Source organism: Helianthus annuus, chromosome 7 (genome assembly GCF_002127325.2).
Source record: "Helianthus annuus cultivar XRQ/B chromosome 7, HanXRQr2.0-SUNRISE, whole genome shotgun sequence".
NCBI classification, from domain to species: Eukaryota; Viridiplantae; Streptophyta; class Magnoliopsida; order Asterales; family Asteraceae; genus Helianthus; species Helianthus annuus.
The window spans coordinates 121,220,802-121,240,959 of NC_035439.2; the positions used below are offsets into that span (position 1 = coordinate 121,220,802).

Consider the following 20,158-nt stretch of genomic DNA (forward strand, 5'->3'; position numbering starts at 1 on the left):
CGTAATAACGATATCCATTTGTAGATGTAACGGGTGCGGGTCCCCACAAATCACAATGTATTAAATCTAAGGGATTAGAAGCACGTTTGATATTGGAAATAAAAGGTAATCTTTGCCCCTTGGCAAGTTGACAAGAAGCACAAAGTGTAGGTTTTGGCAATAAAGAACTAACAGATAAAACACCACATTTGTTCAAAGATGAAATAACATCAAACGAAACATGGCCTAGACGTGCATGCCATAATTCATAAGAGGCCTTATTAACTACTTCAGCAACAAAAACTCTCGGTTCATTCTTGAGCACATAAAGTCCACCCTCACAAACGCCTCTAGCGAGAACTTGCCTGGCTGTCCGATCCTGAATATGGAAAAAATTTTTTGAGAATAACACATCAACAGGATGATCAGCGGTTAGCTTGCTAATGGATAATAATTTCTTTGTGAGAGATGGAATAACAAGCACATCACGTAGAGAAATATGATCAGTAACAGTAGATGAACCTGTATGAGTAATGGGAAGTTTCATACCATTGCCAAAAATCACCTTATGATTACCTTTATAGGGGACCGAATGGTGAAGAGACTCGCGAGTCGGAGTCATGTGATCCGTTGCACCGGTGTCAGCGTTCCAATCTGGGCCATCGTTAGTAACGTGGCATTGTGCATGGAAAGCCTTGGCGAGAGACTCATCATATTGGGAGGCTTGAGCAGCATAGGTACGAAGACTTGGACATGCGGATGCGTAGTGTCCATTCGTACGACATAATTGACAGTGCGGTGGTCTACGTCCCTGACCACGGCCCCTGCCATTCGAGCCACGAGAGAAATTACCACGACTAGAAGAGCCGCGACCGCGGCTGGGCGTTGAAGATCCACGATTATTTTGAACGTGGAACGCCGCCGGAGGAGTGGAAGTACCGTGGATAGATTGAGAAAAGAGTTCATGACTCTCGGCTTGAGTAACCAAATCACGAAAAAGAGGAGCCGGTTTGACGGCTCGAATGGCAGTAGAAAAAATCTCGTAAGACGGGCCAAGTCCACGAAGAAACCAGTGTAGCTTATCACTTTCAGTAACCGGATGCCCGATGGCTGCCAATTTTTCACAGAGAAGTTTGAACCGACTAGAAAACTCGGTAACAGAAGATGTACCTTTTTGAAGTTGGCTGAGAGAATCACGGAGGTTTTGGACACGTTCAGCAGACGCATTACTGTACAGATTCTCGAGGGCAGACCAGATTTCCTTCGCCCGATTGAGACCGAGAACCTCGGCAGCCGCCTCCTCAGTAAGAGACGAAAGAATAAGAAGAGCAGCTTTCTGATCAGATTCTGTCCAAGTAACAAACTCCGGATTTGGTGCCGATTTGCCGTCAACGGTGGTGGTTTCAGATGGCGGGGAAGAAGAGCCGTCGATGTGAGAGGACAGCTTGTGAATGGAAAGGAGAAGCCGCATATGAGTGCGCCAAACAAGGTAATTTGCGGATGATAGTTTGATGGTGGGAAGGTGAGAAGCAGAAGGCATGTGGATAATGTCTTGTGATGTAGCCATTAGGGTTCCCAGGAAAAAGGAAGAGGAAGAACGATGAAGGGAAGGGGGCTGAAGAGAGAGGAAAATTAGGCTGATACCATGTAACAATATTGTAAAATCAACCTCTGAATATTTGAGAGGTATTATCTCTATTAAATAGTGAGAGGTACAACATAATCTCCTATAATTAAGGAGAGGAAAAGGAAATACAATATTTACAATAATAATCAAGATATACAAAATCACATCATCTAATAACGACTTCCGTCCATAGGCTACGGTTCAAGCAAGCTTTCAATCAGTTTCCGGCACTGAACTTCTACTCCTTAGCCGCATATTTCTTAGCATTTCAACTACCATTTTACGGTTTTCTAAATCATTTATTTCTAAACTTGTTTAAAAAAAACAAGATTACTCACCAAACCACAATTCGAGAAAACATCCACAACTATCATGCAACTGTTAATTGACCCTTTTTGTTGAATTTGAGCAATCTAACTCAAAATTACATTAGTACCTTTTTCTTTCTTAATTGTGTTAGTGATCATTTAAAATTTCCAACTTCCATACTTAGTTTTGTCATTCATTCCAACCACAACCTTATTTGTGGTTGGTCATTATTAAAAATACCATTACATTCCCATTACACCCTCCGGTACGACATTTTTCAAAAATTACCCGTTTCGAGACTTATAGTCTTTATAGTTCAGGTCACTCATTGATAATCATTTAGAAGACTTTCCATCTAAAAACTTCTTATTCAACTTATATCGGAAGTAATTTACCCCAAAACACTAATCCAAGGGCGTTTAAGTCAATTTCAACCCTTGGAAAAGCTTATGGCTCAAAAGCTTTATATCCAATTTCTACGTGTAGTTTACATGGGTGATTTCATCACCCAATTCTAATCCTACCATCATTAGACAACCCGACCCCCTTTACGATGGTATCACTATTATTTCATACCTGGCACAGGTTTAAATATTGACCCGTTTATTCTTACACTTTGTGTTACCTTACGCTTGTCATGGCAATGCATGCCTGTCCATCACGCTTACCTGTAAGAAGCGTACTCAACAAGATACATCATTAGATGTTATGCTCAAATGGTGACAACATCACCCTTTGACCCGTATGACCCGGCAAAACATGTCTCAGATTCAAATGGTGATATTATCACTATTTGACCTGTTTGTTTGTCTCATAGTTACCTAATTCGCTGTTCGCTCCGGTACGGGTACGTGGTTCGGGTACGCGATTCGCTAGAGGTGACGTTTTCGGTACGAACGGGGGTAGGTTCATTTCGGTACGAACCGGTACAGTGTACCATGGAATCCGGTTCGGTGTACACAGATTAAAACATAAATTACCAAATTCCAAAATTCAAATTACCAAACATAAACATTGAAGGTTGAAGATAAAAATTGAATAGGAGTAGAAATTGATGTAATTTGGTTCATTGTTATATATATATAATGTTAATTTATACTTTTTATGTGTAAGTTTATAAGTTTAAGGATCAAATGTAAACTAGTGAAGATAGAGGGGGTTAAATGTTCAAATACACAAACTACTTTTACACTTTTTATGTAAAAACTATAAGTTTTAGCGTTTAAATGTAAACTAGAAAACATAGAGGGGTTAAATGTTGAAATAACTAAACTTCTTTAAACCTAAAAAGCCTAAAACAGCCAGATAACACACAGACGCAGCCGCTGGTCTTCTTCCCCTTTCTTCCTGGTTCCCACCTAAAATAGCTATGGATCGTTGTATCCCAATCGATTTGGAACCTCGACCTTGTCTATTTGGTTTGCTGAACTGGATCAATTTGGATCGCCGTACCTCCGCAATCAAGAACACCGTACCGACGCAACCCGGTTCCCCGGACCATGTCGTTCCGGTACGCTTACGATTTCCGATTGGGTACACCACGATCCAATACGTGGATTGTGGCTACCCTAGCGATTTAGGTAACTATGGTTTGTCTGATGGTTCCTTAGACCGATTCCCAGTCTACCCCTTAAGAGTATTAACCGGAACCCCCTTTGTTTTAAGGTCACATTTACCCATTTTGACCCGTTATGGTTTACGCCACTGGGTTTCATTTTAGTACATCATCATCATCACGAACAAATGATTTGGTTTGCGGTTTACTATTTTGACCCATTTCATGGTTTACACCATGGAATTCATTTTTAGCATATCATCATCATTACCAACAAGTGGCTTATTTTACAACTCACTAATTTGACACGTTTCATGGTTTACACCAAGGAATTCATTCCATTTTTATACATGTTACCAAAACTGGTTACTCGATAACCTTTAACTAACTGTCAAGACATTACCCTCACATGATCAATGATCCTATTCTAGGGGTGTAAGTTTTACTTACCTCGCATCCGTGCAAGTTTCCTGGCATCTTTATTTCGTTTGACCAATCCTCTCCAAGCTTCCACCTAGCTCGTCAAAGAGTCAAGCTATCACATTATTCATAATATGGTTAGATTAGTCATCTTGTATCATGACTACCATCCCCTATAGATTTTTCATGCACATTAATCTTTCAATTCCATCATGGGTTAGTTTGACTTCTTAGAAAGAAGTCAAACTACCGATAAGCATATATAAATACTTAAACCATTCGTTACCCGTTAATACAACTACTTGTGTGAACTTATTTATAGGTGTTTTAGACCCTTGAAATAAACCACATAATGTGCCATATATTTACAATACCCATTGTTTCATGAACAAGGCAAGTGTACACTAAATACCTCTTTTTTTTTTTATTAAGTTTACAAATAAAATGTGCAGCAACTTTCTGCGCATCAGATTTCATCGGGTTATTTGATCCACTTACTAATCATATTTATGTATGACCTAAAATATTATAAAAACCAGACTCATTATAGTTTCATATGCAAAAAGAATCAGCTCAATCCGAGCTTCGTAGAATTATTTATGATTTTTGCAAGATCAGCCCAGAAGTTGAAACACTTCCAAACAGCTTGCTGTCAAAACAGTTTTGCAGACTTCGGACACTGTTTTGACCCGTATAGCTTCAGAATTAGACAAACATGTTGAAACATAAAACGTAGTATGTTTAAATAGCGTTCCGAGCATATAAGGCTCATCCTCACAGGAAGTTTCTGTGATTTTATATGATTTTTACAAAACAGGTGTATTGCTTGTTTTAAATCCTTAAGTTTCCATTCTTAGAAGCATTTCATCATACAACTTGTGTGTACTACACCACATCAATTTTCTCTAACACCACCAAGTGTTTATACACCCTTGATTCTTGCTAGATTAACAACTACCAACATCAAACTTCTAAATTAACCATGCAATTAGTATAACAAGTAGCTAAACACTTACAAGAACAACAAAACATGACCAATTTCACACATCTTGGTGTACACACCAATTTCTCCACAAAACTCATTACACCAACAAGAAATCTAAGTCATACCTTGTCTTAGATGTATAGAAAGGCTTAAAGCCCAAAGAATCAAGCCCCAAACACTTCAATTTGGTGGAGAATTGCATCAATTTGTGAAGAGGATGAACTAGGTTGCTTCTCTTCTTCTCCCTTGTAATTGTCGACACAAACACACACTTGCAAATGTGTGTTTTGATCTTAAAATGCAGAATTTTAGTTATGTTTGGCTAGTTGATAACTTTAGTCCTCAACTATGAGGTTTAACTTAGTTAGGCCTCAAAGCTTAGTTAACCCACCACTTAGGTGTAATCTTTTAACTAGGTTATTACCTAGTTATAATTTCTCTAACATATATATACATATATCTAACTCATTTCGTCTTTTATTATTTACTCGAATAAAAGATTAGCCCATCGCTTAAAGTGTACGTTTCTAACTAGGCTATCGTCTAGTTACACATTTTCGACACTAGTATACATATATGTACTTATAAATGTTTGCACATTTATATTTGTAAAAATATATAACATACTTTTACATTACTACATCTTTGATTTATTTATCTTTTAGAAAAGATAACCACTTAATAATAATTTAAAAAGTTTACATTTTGGGATGTTACAGAAATCCAGGGTTAAATGGGCGTCGAAGGGGGACGATAATTCGGCTTACTTCCATAGGGTGGTGAATGGTAGAAAAGCGTCGAATGACATTCCAGACCTTACCTTATGGTTGATGGGCAGTGGATTTCTAAGCCTAAGTTGGTCAAGAAAGAAGTGTTAAAAATTTTTGAAACCATTTTTCGGAAAAGTTTGTGACGAGGCCGGAATTGGTATGTGATAATTTTAATATTGTTCCTATAGAGGATGCTACGAGGTTAGTTCGGGCTTTCTCTAAAAAGGAGATAAGGGATGCGGTTTTTAGTTGCGGTTCAGATAGAGCCCCGGGGCCAGACGGTTTTCATTTCAAGTTTATTAAACAATTCTGGAGTATCTTGGAAGATGATTTTTTTAAGCTTTTTACTACTTTTCATGAGACTGGAGTAATTAGTAGAGGATGTAATACTTCGTTTATTACGCTAATTTCGAAGACTAGCTCTCCTATTGGGTTGAAAGACTATAGACCTATCACTTTAGTTGGAGTTATTTGTAAAGTTATATCTAAGGTGCTAGCTGAGAGGGTGAAGGAGACGATGGGGAAGATTATTTCCGAAACGCAGACGGCTTTTCTTAAAGATAGATTTATTTTGGACGGCCCGCTTATAATTAATGAGTTGTATGGTTGGATAAAGAAGACGGGTAGGAAATTTTTGCTGAAAATAGACTTTGAAAAGGCGTATGATGATGTCAATTGGGGTTTTCTTTTGGCGGTGATGGGTCAAATGGGGTTTCCAGACAAGTGGTGTCTTTGGGTTAAGGGGATTATCGAGTCAGCTAGATCGGCCGTGCTTGTAAATGGGTCGCCCACGTTTGATTTTCAATGCCACAAGGGTCTCAGACAAGGAGATCCACTGTCTCCTTTTCTATTTCTTATTATTATGGAGGCTTTCTCTTGTTTAGTTCGGAAGGCGTGTGATTTGGGGGAGATAAAGGACTTTAGAACGGTCAGTGGGGGCCCCTCTATTTCCCACCTTTTGTATGCTGATGATGCGTTGATCTTGGGGGAATGGTCGAAGGAAAATATCGAAAAAACGGTGAGGTTACTTAGAGTTTTTTACTTATGCTCGGGTTTAAAAATTAATATCAAAAAATCCTTGTTATTTGGTATTGGTGTGGATGGCCAAGAAGCGACCGAGATGGCTAATATTTTAGGGTGCAAGACAGGAGAGTTCCCCTTTGATTATTTGGGGATTAAAGTGGGGGCGAACATGAATAAGAGTTGTCACTGGGAGCCGGTCATAGAGACGGTGAAAAGGAGATTAGCATCATGGAAGGCAAATACTCTTTCTATGGGTGGCAGGCTCGTTTTGGTTAAGTCGGTGTTAGCTAGTCTTCCGGTTTACTATCTTTCCTTATATAAAGCTCCTGTGATAGTGATTAATCAGTTGGAAAAATTGATGAGAAATTTTCTGTGGGCCGGCTCGAGTGAAAATAAGAAAATGAGTTGGGTTGCGTGGGATACTGTGACGAAGTCTAAGAAAAACGGGGGCTGGGTATTTCTAAATTAAGGGATGTTAATTTCGCCCTCCTGGCTAAATGGGCGTGGAGATTCAAGACTCAAAAGGAATGCATTTGGCGTAAAGTTGTGGAGTTGGTTCACGGTGGGAGGGGTCGGTGGTTGTTCTTGCCTATCAATCGTCGTTTCAAAGGGTGTTGGATTTCCATGGTCAAGGAGATGGAGAGGCGGTCTTTTAAAGGGAAGCCGTTCAGTTCTTTTATAACGGCGAAGGTGGGTAACGGTTTGACGGTGAACTTTTGGTCCGATCTTTGGGTTGGAACGACAATTTTAAAACATCGGTGGCCTAATCTTTACAAACTTGAACGAAACAAAAATTGTTCGGTTGCAGAGAGGATGCTTTGCGGTAATAAGGGGACGCGGTTCCGGCCGACTTGGAAAAAGAGTTTGGTTACGGTTGAGGAGATGTCAGAATTGCAAGATGTTCAGTTTCTTTTATCTAATGTTTCTTTAACAGGTTCTAAGGATAAATGGTTTTGGGGAGACGAGGCTAAAGAATCCTTCTCAGTGGCGTCGGTTAAGCTATTGCTTAGAGAAGATAGCGAGGTCAGGCGAGATCATTTTATGCGATGGGAGTCTTGGGTGCCAAATAAGGTGAATATTTTCGTTTGGAGAGCCGAGATGGATCGTATCCCGACTAAAGTGGCGTTAATTAGACGGCGAATAAATGTTCAAGATGGCTCGTGTAGCCTTTGCGACAACGGAGAGGAAGACGTGATGCATCTCTTCACGGGGTGTGGCTTTGCTTTTGGTGTTTGGGATTCAGTGGGCCGATGGTGTAATATTTCTCCTATATTGGCTTTTGATTTTAAAGATCTGTTGGGTATTCACGATCAGGTTTCAGGTTGCAAATGGGCTAAAAAAGTGATTAGAGGAGTTGTGATGATTACTTGTTGGGTGTTATGGAAAACTTGGAACGCTAAAGTTTTTCAAGGCACTTGTCCGAAGGTTGTAGAGGCGGTTGCTTTAGTCAAATCTTGGTCTTTTTTGTGGTTAAAAAATAGGTCAAAATTTTCCGGGTTAGTGTGGAAGGACTGGGTGCGTAATCCTTTGTATATGATGTAAGTGGTTGGTTGGCGGTCCTTGCTTCGAGGGCTTGCCGTCAAGGGCGGACTTATATCTATACGAGCCGTACCACTGGCTACGGCTCAACTTCGTATTGGTAGTGTATTTTTTTCAGTTTTGTACAAAGGATACCCCTAAACAACTACGAGGATACCCCTGAAAGAAAAAAAATCGTAAGCCCAAAAGCTGTTTAGCATTTATATCTAACCCAACGAAAAATACAAAAGTCAAAATCAGTTTATAGTTGATAGGCAGCTCAATTCTTATTAAAAATTTTAAGCCCAAAACAGTTTAATTGATAAGGCAGCCCAATTCTATTGATTAATAGCTAGCCCAATAGTCCAATACGTGATAAACTAATAACCCTTTGAATATGAAGTTTGTTTGTGGGTATTCTTTATTTCTTTTCTTATTGTGGGTTTGAGCCGATGTTGGAAAAAGTGACTCTTTTTTTGTAAAACAAAATACAACATTACAATGTTGGACATGATGGAAAGTTATGGTAATCCAAGAAACCGAAAGAATGTCATTACAAATCGACATCATTTTGAAGCGATGATAATTTTGCAAACTTGAATGGAATAAGTGATCTTGCGCATGTTGCGGTTGAAACGGGAACAGATAGTTCTTGTCCTTTAGTTTATTAGGTAGTGAAACTAGTTTTGCTTTTACCAGTTGCAACCGCAAACCGTTGAAAGATGTTTTCGAAACTGAAGCTTGTCAAGACGGATTTAGGCAATCGAATGGGCCCGGAGTTTTTGAACAATGCTATGGTTTGTGCGGTCGAAAATGATTTTTTACATGAAGTAAAAGACGACGATGTGATGGAACAATTTAAAGTATTGAAAAAAAAGAGGACAAATCTATTATGTATTTGTTTTACTTTATGTATTTATTGTCGTTTTTTTAATATTGTGTGATTGTATGGTGAATTTTTTTTTTGGATACCCCTGAGTTAATGTTCTAGTTCCGCCACTGCTTGCCGTGTTTTTTATAAAGTTCACTGTTAAAAAAAAAAACAAACTTTAGTAGTTAGACCCATTGTGTTTGAAGTTCATTAATTCCTTTGAAGTAACACAACGCTCATTAGATTTATCAAAAAACTTGATTATAACATAGTAATTTTTCTCTTCACTATTACCACCTAATTCAAGTAAAATATTTTATGCAAGTAAATATATATTGTTATGAGTTTTGTTTTATCATTTCCGGCTTTGAATAATGTAAATAAAAATATGTTTTAGAGACAAAAAGTATATATAATATTATTTATACAACTTGATAAAATTTGTATAGATATATAAAATGCACTTCATATAAATATATCGATACACGTTCAAATACAGCACCAGTTAGACCATGTGTTGTGATGTAACATAATGTCATGTTACGTAGACTATAAGTTTTAACTAACTCGCCCTTTAACTATGATTTTGTAGTTTAACTTGCACCAAAAAAAAGAAGAAATTGCGATTGGTTGATTGGGGGTGGACCCCACAACCTTACCCTTTTAACTCCCATTAATGGCTTCAACCCCCCCCCCCCCCTCTCTCAAAAATAAGCAATATAAAGTTAAAGAAAATTTGGTGCGCTTTTAACCTGTATCAGACGAGTTACCTAATCAACGTCGGCTGGTGACGGCGATGATGGTGGTTGGTGGTGAGTGAAGGTAACTACACCGACATTGGTGGTCAGTGATGCGGTTGAGCGATGAACAGTGAGCAGCGATATGAAAACTTTATTTGGTGTTTTCCAGATTATTAGGGATTTAGGGTAACTAACAGGTTAACAAGTCTTTAACTTGTTTAGACACAAAATTTATCGTGTCTTAAACGTGTCGATCTATTTAAAACACCAAAGCTGTAAAGCCCAAACACAAAACCTGTTAAAACCGTAGTGTTTCGTATCGTATTAGCGGATTCGCTTATGAAATTGTCAGCCCATGAGTTTTTTTTTGGAATGACAACTTTCATTAAAGCCGCTAGCAAGAAGATAGAAAAAAACAAAGAATCCAAATTACAACTTAAACATGCACCAATCTTTCCAAAAAAAAAAAAAATCTTAAACGAAGAACGATTTCTAATTCAAACATACGCCAAAGACTTGATATATTCCGAGACTATAGTGACACCCACCTTATGGTATGAGAAGATAGTTTCGTTCCATGTCTTCCAAATGCTCCAACATGACGTCCGAACGATCCCATTAATAATCTTTTCTTTTTTTGGACCCTCGTTTGAGATGTATCGAGTATTAGGTTTTCAAAATTTTGTACCCCAAACCAAAAACCAAATTAAATTAAGAATATGCAAACCGAATTCAATTCGGGTTGGTTTCGGTTAAAAACCAAACAAACCAATTTCAACCAAATTTAACCGAATTGTACCTTAGTTTTTTTTTTCCTAATTTATATTCATGTATGTGTTCTAACTTCCGAACATCAAGTCTGGTTTAAACCGAACGATATATAAATAAAAGAAAGTGTCAAAGCAAAATAAAATAAACACATCTAGATTCTTGTCGTACACACAGCCACAAAGTTAAAACTTCAAAAGATAGATCATAGAAACTTCAAAACCAGAGAGCAACTATAGAGTCGGTTAGACGCCTTTAACCCTGATATGTGAAAATTTAAAAACCCTATTATATTTTGAAGTTCTAAGTTTGATTAGAAATAAGTGGGCTTTATTTTGAGTTGGGGCTTTAAATTGATCATTTAGGCTAATAAAATTTATATGGTTTATTAATTATTATAGTTTTTATCTAATAATTAAATAAATTAAAGGTTTATTTGGTTATTCAGATAAACCAAATTCTCCTATATATTAATAATCCAATGTTTTGAACAGTAGAAAAGTAGAAAAAGTTATAATAATATATATGGTTTTTTTTAATAGTTTTATTATGTTTTTTACTTTTTAAGTTAGATAAGCTTTTGTCAACCGATACTGGAAAATACCAGTATAGTAATATCGGTACATAAAGATAAAAACCGACACCAGCCTGGTACAGAAAACACCAAAAATCGGTATCAAATTGATTTTGAAAATCTTTTAGTTCGGGAAATTCGGTACTGCCACCCGGTACCATTTGCTCATCCCTGATCACGGGTGTCGTACGAACAACAACGGTATCGTGCAACTTTTTTTGTTGATTTTCTTCAACTTTTAATTTTAATGATTTCTTTTTTTAGTTTCAGGGGTAGGAATGAGCACGGTGCCAACCAATACCGAATCGGTACTGGTACCGAAAATACCAATTACGGTACCTGTATATGGAGTTAAAAAACGGTAGCGAACCGGTACCATGAACGCCAAAAGTCGCACCGAATTGGTACTTAAGATCTTTCGGTTCGGGAAATTCGGTACCTGTACCCAGTATCATTTGCTCATCTCTGACCACAGGTTTCATACGAACAACATTATTACCGTACAACTTTTTAGTTGATTTTCTTTTGCTTATCTTTTAGTGTTTTTTTCTATATTTTCTTTGTATTCTTGTCAGCGGTTTCCGTGCGCAACGCGCTCGTAGTGATTTTAAAACACATGTAAACATAGACTAAACAACAAAGACGTTCGCCGCAACGCGGCGATAGTAAAAAAACTAGTTAAGTTAAAAATCAAACCAAACGCCGAATTCATTATTCGGATCGGTTTTTTTCAGTTACGGTTACGATTCCGTTTTTTATTTTTACAAAATTAAATATTTTCATTCATACTTGGCAAGTTACATCAAAACAGAAGGCAGACGGACAACAAGATACGCCTCTATCCCATTCTGAATATCCATTTTGTGGAAAGTAGGGGTGTGCACGGTTCGGTTCGGTTTTTGGGCAAAATCAAAACCGAAACTGAAATGTCGGTTTTCGGTTTTTCAAAACCGTTCGGTTTCGGTTTTTACACAGGTTCGGTTCGGTTTTTCATTTTTGTGTTTTTTTCAAAGGATTTATTAGGACGTTTTCTTTTATAATACTTTGAAGATTGTTTAATTTTTATATTAAGTTTTGTTATTTGTTATAGGCAATAAATAAATCATCTTAATTGCAAATAAACATCTTAATGTTTTTATTATAAGTACTTAATATTCAAGAATAAAATTAATCTATCTATCTATACTATATAATAAAAGAAACCATGTTTGGGACACTTATCATCATATTAGGCCATGTACTCTATGGATAATTATCATTTAGTTTAATATTTTTCTAATTAGTTATAGATAATCTCCAACGGAATATTATTTAATTTAATCTCTCCTACCCAATTATAGATTATTATTTATATCTATACAAATAGTAATTAAAATAAAAATATTTTACTATTTGAGAATACCATTGAACCGATATGTGATCACAAGTTTGAAAATAAGAAATTCAAATGAAAATAATTATGTGGACAAATGATTAATTAACTTAACATATAAAAAGTAATAAATAAAAAAATCTCAAGTGATCGAATGAAATAAATAAAGCTTCCCATACAATAAAAAAATTTTCTGATTTACTTTCCGGTATTTTTATTATATTAAATAATAATAATAATAATAATAATATTTTTAAACAAAATTGCATAAAAATAAATATTTGTTTTTCTATAAATAATTTTAAACAAATATTTAGGTGAAAATAAACGTTTGTTTTTTTATATAATTATAAAGTTACATCTCAAGTTTTTTTTTTTTAACGACCAACAGAATCAATCATGAATACTCTCGGGACACCCACTGGACCAAATGGAGTACTCCGAGTCCACAATATACTTTGGAGTTTGGTGATTGAAATTATGGTAAACTAGGAATCAGAGGTTCCCATTTGAAACTGAAATGTTATAATAAGTGAATAGTACACCAAAGTTCATTTTTAAAAGATAAATCTTGACGACTGTAAGTGTTAACATATGACATTATATTTTATTCAACACGTGCTTATTTACTATACAAAGTTTCATTTATATAACCTGTGTAATACACGAAGTTTTTAAAGATATAACTTTTTATCATTTGCTATGTAAAATTAGATTTAATCAACATAAAATTAGATTTAATCAACACGTGTAATACACGAGGTTTTAAGGATATGTTTTCTTTTAATTATTTGGTAGATTTTTCAACCCGACTATAAATGAGTTTTTTAAAGATACGACGTTTTTAGTATCTAATATACAAAATTACATTTATTTAATCTGTGTAATATACATGATTTTTAAAGATATAACTCTTTTTAGATCTATTTAACACGTTCAATATATGAGGTTTTTAATGAAGTATTTTTTTTATTATTTTGTAGATTTATTCAACCCGATTATAGACGGGTTTTTTAAAGATACGACATTTTTAGTATTTAGTATACAAAATTTCATTTATTTAATCTGTGTACACATGGTTTTTAAAGATTTAATTTTTTTATTATTTGATATATAAAATTACATTTATTTAACCCATACAATATATGAGGTTCATAAAGATCTAAATTTTTATTGTTTAATATATAAAATTACATTTATTTAACTCGTGTAATACACGAGGTTCTAACCTAGTAATTTCTAATAGTATGGGTTAAACATAAGTACTTAATATTCAAGAATAAAATTAATAATTTCTAATAGTATGGGTTAAACATTTAAAGTTAAACATAAAAATATATGTTTTTTCGTTTCGGTTCGAGTTTTTTCGGTTATTGAAAATGGTTATCCGAAAACCGAACCGAAATTTTTTGTTATTAAAAATTCGAAAACCAAACCTTTAATTTTTATTTAGGTTCGGTTTTACCAATTATTTCGATTACGGTTCAATTATTTCGATTTTCTGATCACCCGTCAAGTCTTGAAACTCAAACGCAAAAATATGTGGTATACAAGTTGGTTAACATTCATCAAGTGGGGCAAAGAAACACCATAGCCCGTGATATGCGCACTTTGACCCCTTACGTTTCCAAACATTTCATCAACAACCCCAGGAGGATACGTATACACTATCAAAATCAAACCTGTGAGATCACAAATTAGGGCTCGTAAATAATCCTCTTCAATGGCAACGACGAATATCCATGATTCTGCAACCCTTACGACGGATGCCGGTGATAAAAACACCACCGAAGAAGGTGATTCGGTTACCGATGATACTCAGCGGAAGATCCGCCGTCCGGAGCGGTTCGGTTTGCCGGTTCAGCTTTCTGAGAGGTGATTTTGACTAATTGTACTGTACTACTAGTGTTTTTTCATCTCTATTTTTATGCGTATATGTGAAGCTAGGGTTTCGGATATTATATATGTTGATATGATGTTTATGTGTTAATTAAGAGTTATGGTTTAAGTTTTACCGTTTTGATTTGTGGCTTGATCAAGTTATTTTGCTGCTGAGAGATTGTTAGTTTAGAGAATTAGGGCTAGATTATGAAGTGTTATTGATTGTGCATTGCTGTTGAGATTTTTGTCTGTTATGAATGTTTGTTTGATTGTAGTGAGATATGTAGAGTTTTTTATATGTTTTGAATGATGTAAGTAGTTTGTTTGTTTGTTACTAGTTTGGGGGGTTAGCTATGGTATTATGATTTGTATTAAGAAATAGAGTTAACTACCACTTTTGTCCTTTGGTTTGTCTAATTATGCAGTTCCAGGTCAAATTCAAATTTATACCATTTTTGTCCCTGACATACTTGAGATATGTCAGTTCCGTTTAAAAAACTAACGTCTGTTATGCCAGTTTCGTCCCTATGGTTTGTCCAATTATGCCGGCAGGTTTTAACAGAGGTTAGTTTTTTTGGACGTAGCTCGCGTGTTTCTAGAATGTAAGGGACGGAAATGGTAAAAATTTGAAATTTGGTCTGGACTGGCATAGTTAGACAAACGTCAGGGACGAAAATGGCAGTTAACTCTAAGAAATATTTATTTGCCTAACTTTGTTACTAGTTTGGGGGTTAACTCTGTATTAAGAAATATGAAATTTTTATATGTTCTGAATCATCCAATTTGCCTTCTACCTTCTAAAGTTGATTAGAAAGTCATTGTTTATTGTGGTGTTTGTTTTTAGAAGGAATCAAATCTATTACCTTGAGGTGTAGTAACATTTCCTTTCTCTATGTCTTGTTGAATAGAACTGCCTTATGTAGTTTATATCTTGTGATTATCTTTCTAAAAGGGACCGGATACTTGAAGTTTTGATAACCACCCAATGCACAAAAAAAGAACCCGGAATGGTACACCCGGGTCCGTCAAAAGCGAAGAGGAAGCATAGAAAGAAGGCGGTTGACGCCGAACCCGTGGAAAAGAATGTTATGCATTGGACCTCTGATGAGGAGCTAGCTTTGGCTCGTGCGTGGGTCGAAATATCCGAGGACCCGGCTACCGGTAGTTATTTATAATGTTTATATATTTATTTTATTTTAGTTGTAAAATAAGGTTTATTTATTCTTTAAAATTGTCTAGTAATGTTTATATCTTTTTAATAGGAAATCATTATAAAGGCACCGACTTTTGGAAACGTGTTCGTGAAGCGTTTCACAAATTAACGGGACGAGAACCATACCGGAATGCGGATTCCATTTCCGGTAAATGGAGAGAAATGCGTAGAAAAGTTGCCGCGTTTAACGTCATCTTCAACAACCTCTCCAACAATCGTGGTAGAACTAACGGGGCTAGCGATGTGGACTTGCTAATCGAGGCACACAAAATCTATAAACAAGATAAGTCCCATGGGTTCACAATGGATAAACCGTGGCAAATCTTAAGGAAAAGCACCAAGTGGCATCTCGTCCCACTAATGGACGTACAAGACATACGGGTCAAAAGATCGAAGAGCACATTGTCCAATGACCACACATCCTCTCAAGTCGCATCGGATGCGCATTCGCAATTAAAATTAGATAATTCAGACAATGAGTTTGAGATGCTGGAAGAACCGACTCCTCCAGTTGATCCGCTCCCGGTGGGGCGAGATCGTGCAAAAAATAAAAACAAAGGTGGTGGGTCATCTTCAACCAACCCCGATATGCAAGCCCAATTTGAAAGTATCAACGCGAATATTAAAAAATTGTTAGCCCTCGCAGAACGAGAAACCGACGCCTACGATCTTATGGTGCTTGGGATGAACACTGACGGTATGTCGGATGTGGACAAACAAATAATCGAAAAACAGAAAAACAAGATTCGCAAACGCTTTCTATGTGCGTTGGATGAGGACGACGAGAATGAGAAAGAAGACGAGTAATTATCTTTAGGTGTTAAAATTTTATTGTACTTATCTATAAGATTTTAAATGTTATTGTAGTATCTTTTAGTTAAATGCTCTTTCTATTTTTATTTGTCTAATTTAGTTAATATTAATAATAATTTTAGGTTAAAAAATTATTTGTCTAATTTAATTAATGTTAATGTTAATACTAAGTTTTAATTAAAAAATAATGATTAAAAATGATTGGGGGTGCAGCTAAAGCAGTAAAAGCATTAAACTATAAAGGGAAATATTAATAATTTAGATTAACAAAATAGTGATTAAAAATGATTGGTGTGCAGCTAAAACAGTAAAATCATTACACCATAAAGGTAATATTAATTAATAAAATAGTTACGGGTATAAACATTGTGTTGGTTTTTAAATGACAAGTAAGCTACATTTTTTTTCTATGCTTTGTTGATTTTAATACTTCTACTATAATAGTTTAAAAATTGTATTTATAGTCCATGTTGATTCTAACACTTCTAGTGCACCATTCAAACGTCGTCCACATTGTCGAATACCCAAATCCCGTGGTGACGTTAGATGGATCTTCGCTGACGTCAAGAGCCTTTACCCTCGTTGCTGCAAAAGAACAAACCGTTAGCCTCGCCACGGAGGGCCCCGGAGGGGATCCGTGACCAAGCTCCGGCGTGAGAATAAGTAAACTTGCCGGAAGAGTTGAGAAGTTTATCCCGATGAGTATGATCACCGGGATGCTTCCTCTAAGGTGTGAATCTAATAAATGTGGTTTGTGTGATAAATGTGTGGGAATCTTGGTCGGAAGTTAATGTGAGAGTAATAAATGTGAATGTAGTAAATGAGATACCTCTAGTTGTCCCTGTGATCATCGTCTTTCACTATTATATAACCACCTAAACCTTAACCTTCACGTGAGATATTTTGATGGGATAATCCAACGGGTTCTGATGGTCTTCGGGGGGCTCAGACACGTGTCTGACCCCCAACGGTAAAATCATAGCCTTATTTAATGTTTCCGGCGATGAGGTACATTTCCAGCAAGAGATCCTCTTCTAATCAAGCATTAAATGTTGCCTGCTTCCTCTGGTCCTTTTTCCCGCTCATAACGGTAACCTTAGTGGGCAAGGCAAACTCTTGTTGGGCTTTTCCTGTTGGGCCCGCATGATGACAGCCCAAAGCGGGTAAATGGGGCTTCCCATTGGCCCGTCGTCAAGTCATCTTTAGTCCTGGGTTCTGAGACCCGAGGCTCATGATCTGAGGCTGAATCATAACTGTTTTGAAGAGAGGTTTTTCCTTCCTGTGGGCCCACTCCTGGCCAATTGTAATTAACCGTCCCCACTAGCCATCATTTCGCCGGATACCTATAGCGGGAGTTATCCCCTTAGCAACACATGCCCTTTTTTTTGAATTTTGACGAGACTAATGACAGGACGGTTACCTGCACGTCAGTTATCTCCTTTAAATACCCTATACCCTTTCAAATTTCCTATCTAAACTTTCTGATTCCCTTTCTTCTCCGTCACAATTCCTCTTAATCACCATTCTTTCTCCGATTGTCGTTCTTTTTTCGATTATGAGTCGCTCTGGCCGTTCTGTAATCAAGTCAGTCCTGACGGCAAAGGATTTGAGGTCTTTCGTTGAGACATTTGCTATCCCTGAACAGTTCTCCCCTACCTTGCCGGATCCTAATGAACCGGCGGTGTTTACGCCGGACGTGATTCCTCTTTATACCCTGGCTTTTTCCTCTTGCGGGGTTCGATATCCTCTCTCCTCTTTCAAGGTCGATCTGCTTCGTCATTTTGGGGTTCACTTCTCTCAGTTGCATCCCTTAGGGTGGATGAGAGTGGTGCACTTCGAGTTGTCTTGTGCTGCTATTTCCGGTGAACCTTCCATTCCTTTGTTCTGCATGTTTTACAAGCTGATCTCCGATGGAGATTGGTTTACCTTTGCCAAGAGACAAAACAATGTGTCAAAACCCTGTTAGTCCTTCATGCCGACTTCCACTTACCCGAAGGATTGGAAAAGTAGGTTTATTTTTGTCTCTGCTGCTATGATGTCGGAATCCCCTCTGCCTAGGGATGTTGATACCCCCATCGAAGATGTTGTTCCTTCCTTATCGGCGAATGAGACCGTTCAGTGGAAGTGTATGTATGAGAATCCTACCAGGGCTTTTGTTGGGATTGAACCCTATCAGAGGAACAAATAATTAAAGCCAAAACTGGATCAGAGCAGTGGATCCAGAATAAGCAGATGTTTACATACAAATCTCTCCCCTTGAAAGTGATTTCAACATCTGCTGATCTTGCTAAATGCTGACCTACAACTGCTGCTCAAGTAAAGACCTGATGAAAGACTAAAGCCCTGCTGATTCAATCTACTGCTTTGAGTCAAGCTCTGCTGATCCGGACAAGTGCTGCTGGGTTCACAGCAGTGGAAGGTTGCAGCATCTGATCAATAGTATGTTTTGTAATGTAATGTAAAAGCAGTAGTTAACATAGCAGTGTCTGTATAGATCAGAGGTTAGAGTTTGTTAGGAGGTTAGATGTCACTTTCATGGTGACGTCAGCTAAGATGCTCAGTGGTTTGCAAGTGCCTATAAATAGATAAGTACTTTGTACTGTTCTATTAGCTCTTTTGCATCACCGTCTTCTTTGCACGAACAAACAACTGAGCTCTGGCTGAGGGGGAGTTTGCATTCATTCATCAATCATTGTAATCGTTATTGAAATAAATTCAATCTTCCGATTCATTGTGTAAAGATGTTTGATCAAAGTATTACTCTCATTTGATTGTATGCAAAGTTTGTTTTCATCATAATTCCGCTGCACACTCATCCATTTTCATTTTAATTACAAACACAAAATACAATCAGAATCAAACTCAGATCCAACAATTGGTATCAGAGCTTGGACAGTCAAATTTGATTTAACAATCATTTTGACGTAAATAGTTCAGCTCATAACAGTTGATACTGATCGTTTGTTCGTTTGCTGAAAAACAGAGCAAGGATTAATCACCATTAAAGTTGATTTCTCAGTGTCTGTAAAACAACAAGAATGACGTCACAATCTCAGGATGATAAAAACAACATCGGCTCGCTTTTTAAACCACCTATGCTAAAAAGAAATGAGTACAACATCTGGCAGAGGAGGATGGGTCACATCCTCGCTCAACAAAGCACAGGTTGTTGGAGGTCTGTCGTCTTTGGTCCCCATGTTCCCACAGTGCCAAGCGCTGAAGATGCTAAAAAGTTCGTTCCAAAACCAGTTGAAAACTATACCGAAACCGACTTTCAAAAGATCGAACTAGATGCTAAAGCGTTTAGCATCATAGCATCAGCGCTGCCCAATGAAATATATGTTGGACTGTTACACTGTAACAGTGCCAAAGAGTTATGGGACGCGCTTAAGGAACAGTTTGGGGGAACCGAAGAAGTCATAGAAAACAATAGGGAAATCTTGAACCAACAGTATGAAACATTTTGTCATGTAAAAGGTGAATCACTGACGCAACAATTAGAGCGGTTCAGTTGTCTCATCAGTGAACTGAGGCTTGTTAATACCACTTTTACAAACTCAACTCAAAATAGCAGGTTCCTCAGGTTACTGCCAGAAAAATGGGACACCATAGCTTTTGTCACCCGAAATTCACCTGAGTTCAAGGATCTGACCTTGACCCAACTCCACGGTCGACTCCTGACCTACGAAGGGGAGTTGAACCAGAAAAGGAAGTTACAAGAGTCAGGAAAAACCGTTGAT

The 20,158-nt window shown here is 37.0% G+C and overlaps 2 protein-coding genes across 2 annotated transcripts; both read left to right on the plus strand.

The window, feature by feature from the left end:
* Window positions 1-7,292: 7,292 nt before the first annotated feature.
* Window positions 7,293-8,210, plus strand: LOC118480250. The gene has a single exon (XM_035975000.1). The coding sequence runs from the start codon at window positions 7,293-7,295 to the stop codon at window positions 8,208-8,210; it is 918 nt and encodes a 305-aa protein (XP_035830893.1).
* Window positions 8,211-14,058: 5,848 nt separating this feature from the next.
* Window positions 14,059-16,513, plus strand: LOC110868400. The gene is made up of 3 exons (XM_022117554.2): window positions 14,059-14,386; window positions 15,345-15,553; window positions 15,655-16,513. The coding sequence occupies exons 1-3, from the start codon at window positions 14,235-14,237 to the stop codon at window positions 16,410-16,412; spliced, it is 1,119 nt and encodes a 372-aa protein (XP_021973246.1). The 5' UTR covers window positions 14,059-14,234; the 3' UTR covers window positions 16,413-16,513.
* Window positions 16,514-20,158: the final 3,645 nt, after the last annotated feature.